Consider the following 3,366-nt stretch of genomic DNA (forward strand, 5'->3'; position numbering starts at 1 on the left):
ATCATATCTATTTACAGAAATTCAGTAAAATATATAATGCATTGAGTTTTCCTATCCCCGCGTACAGTCAACTAGAGAAACAAAATCAAAGAAATGATCATTTTAGAGGATGTGCCTCCAGCTCAAGAGTAATCACACGTGAACGCTTCGATTCTTTACCTACGTAAGAATGAAGCCCTTCGTTCCATCTTAGGTTCCTGTTTACTCTCGCGAGATGAAGAAGCCCTTCCATCATTATTATATTATCTTCTTATGATGACCCTACGGAAGTAAGGGGAGTATATAAGATAAAAACATAGAAGGGAGTTCTCCAGAGGTTCGGCCAACCAACAGTACTGCATTCTCTCCTTTGCTCGGTGACTGAAGTAGTCCTCGGAATTTCTTCAGCATCAAAATAAGCCTAAATCAGGGTAAGTCTTTTATAAAAGCACTTGACTGACATACTGTAAATACTTTGGTGCTCATGGTTTTTATGCGTCAGTATATGCAGTCATATATCAGAATTTTCCTTACACTCCTGAAGCTAGTTTAATCTCTGAAGATTTACATATTCAGCACTGGGAATTTGTTATTCTAAATCTGTATTTCAGTACTTTTCCTTATTTTGACGTCATGCAATAACAACATGGACCGCACGGCGTTGTAAATTTTAATAAGTTAAATCTTCAAGACATATATACTTTCAGAACTATGAATAATCAATCGAGTAAACTTTACTTCCATGGTCTTTGGTCTTTTCTCTAACACATGCGCTCACACACACAAACACATACTTGCGTGAGTATACACATTCACACATGTAAACGCGCGCACACACACACACACACACACACACACACATATATATATATATATATATATATATATATATATATATATATATATGCATATATATATACGTACATATGTATAAAGTATATAAGTATTTATATGTATACATATTAGTATGTATATATGAATGTACGTACGTACGTAAATATCACTTAAAGACCTTGAAAAATAAAGTAGGTTGTCCGTCAACTATTCATTGTTTCCACAACCCGCAAACGAGTTCAAATTGCTAGCAAAATTGCAACATGAACAAAATTTCTGTTACATGTTTGCAATATTTCGTTCACTTCAGCTCTCGATAACATTGTCTAAATCATTACTTAAGATATCAGCCATGCAGTTCCGGAATAAGCTTTAATAGTACGGTTGAATACTTTCAAGTATTCGCAAACTTTATACTTATTAACAAGGTACAACATGCACCCATTGACTGTGACGCGTCAGTTCAAGTTCAAACAATTTCATCGTCGTTCATTCTCTTAATAATCATCCTATATATATATATATATATATATATATATATATATATATATATATATATATATATATATATGTGTGTGTGTGTGTGTGTGTGTGTGTGTGTGTGTGTGTGTATATCTGTGTGTGTGTGTGTGTACTAATGTACGCGTAATGTTCCAAAACAGGGTACAAATAGGCCATTTAAATCGAATTTTCGATTTTTACTAGACTAATTAGAAACTAATTGCATTGTTTCATTAATGCTTTTTATTGTTAACCTTTTTTTTTACATGATAAAGAGGTAATCATATTCCTTTTGTTTAATTGTCGAATCAAACTCCTGATTTTAGGTTTTCATTTTTCTCATAAGTTAAAATTATTGCTGCAATTACACTTATCATAGGGATGGTGATGATTAGAAAGATAATACTTCTTTATTTGGAATACTAAGATTTAAAAATTGTTTAAAATGAAATGACTAAAAATAATTTTTACTTGAGGTAGAGTGTTGTATGTAATCAAGCACGCATACAGTCAGACGTGTAAATCAGTGCATAAGTAAATGAAATATGTTTATTTAAATGTCTTACTCTTCCTTCTCAGATGTCCTTCTGGGGTGAACCAGCCAACTTGGCAAATGGAGCACTTCCCTCCACCAACCCTTATGGAAATTTCACCGTGGTTGATACGGTCCCAAAGGAGCTTCTCCATATGGTGGACCCCCATTGGTACCAGTTCCCTCCCATGAACCCCCTGTGGTATGGCCTGGTTGGTTTCTATATGGTCCTCATGGGCATAATGTCTGTTGTTGGCAATTTCGTCGTCATCTGGGTATTTATGGCTACCAAGAACCTGCGTAGCCCTGCCAACTTACTAGTTGTCAACTTGGCTCTGTCTGACTTCTTTATGATGTTCACCATGTTCCCACCAATGGTCATTTCTTGCTACTGGCAGACATGGACTCTTGGACCTTTCTTCTGTGAAGTATATGCCTTCCTTGGATCACTCTTTGGCTGCGTATCTATCTGGACTATGCTTTGGATCACCCTCGACCGTTACAACGTTATTGTTAAAGGTGTAGCTGGAACACCTCTTACAAGTAGCGGTGCCACTGCAAGAATTGTTGGTACCTGGATTACTGCTTTTGCTTGGTGTCTTCCTCCCTTCTTTGGATGGAATCGTTATGTGCCTGAGGGTAACATGACTGCCTGTGGCACTGACTACTTGACTGATGATAAGTTTTCTCACAGCTATCTTTACATCTATTCTGTCTGGGTCTACATCTTCCCCCTGTTTGCCAATATCTATCTTTACACCTTCATTGTTAAGGCTGTAGCCAACCACGAAAAGCAGATGCGCGAACAGGCCAAGAAGATGGGTGTCAAGTCTCTCAGGAGCGAAGAAAGTCAGAAGACCTCTGCTGAATGTCGTCTTGCTAAGGTTGCTCTCATGACCGTGTCCCTTTGGTTCATGGCCTGGACTCCTTACTTCGTTATTAACTACTCTGGAATGCTCAATAAGTCTTCAGTTACTCCCCTCTTCTCCATCTGGGGTTCAGTCTTTGCCAAGGCCAATGCTGTGTACAACCCAATTGTGTATGCCATCAGCCATCCCAAATATCGTGCTGCCTTGGAAAAGAAACTGCCATGCCTTGCTTGTGCTACTGAAGGGCGTGGAGATAACGTTTCTAATGACACAACTCCAGTAACTGAAAAGAATGAAAATGCTTGAAATTTTCAGGGTAAGATTCAGTAGTCTAACTAAAGTGTCTGATTAATCTAACGACAATTCCTTTAATTTGGCTTTTTCAGTAAAACAAAATAAACGGATCTCCATATTAAAATGTTTTGTTTTAATATAATAGCCTGCCTCAAAACCAGCTAACTACACACACACATAAACACACACACACAAGCATATATATATATATATATATATATATATATATATATATATATATATATATATATATATATATATATATATATATATATATATTAAGCTCAATACATCACAAAATATGATATTTAATCCACTATACGTTGGTTAAATCTTACGCCTAAGGGAAATTACAAT

At 36.2% G+C, this 3,366-nt stretch overlaps 1 protein-coding gene across 1 annotated transcript; it reads left to right on the forward strand.

Annotated features, from left to right (window-relative positions):
* The first annotated feature begins 291 nt into the window (after nt 1-291).
* LOC136827898 (rhodopsin-like) lies at nt 292-3,133 on the forward strand. Its single transcript, XM_067085371.1, has 2 exons — nt 292-410; nt 1,894-3,133. The coding sequence occupies exon 2, from the start codon at nt 1,894-1,896 to the stop codon at nt 3,019-3,021; it is 1,128 nt and encodes a 375-aa protein (XP_066941472.1). The 5' UTR covers nt 292-410; the 3' UTR covers nt 3,022-3,133.
* The last annotated feature ends 233 nt before the right edge of the window (nt 3,134-3,366 follow it).

This window comes from Macrobrachium rosenbergii, chromosome 42 (assembly GCF_040412425.1).
Source record: "Macrobrachium rosenbergii isolate ZJJX-2024 chromosome 42, ASM4041242v1, whole genome shotgun sequence".
NCBI classification, from domain to species: domain Eukaryota; kingdom Metazoa; phylum Arthropoda; class Malacostraca; order Decapoda; family Palaemonidae; genus Macrobrachium; species Macrobrachium rosenbergii.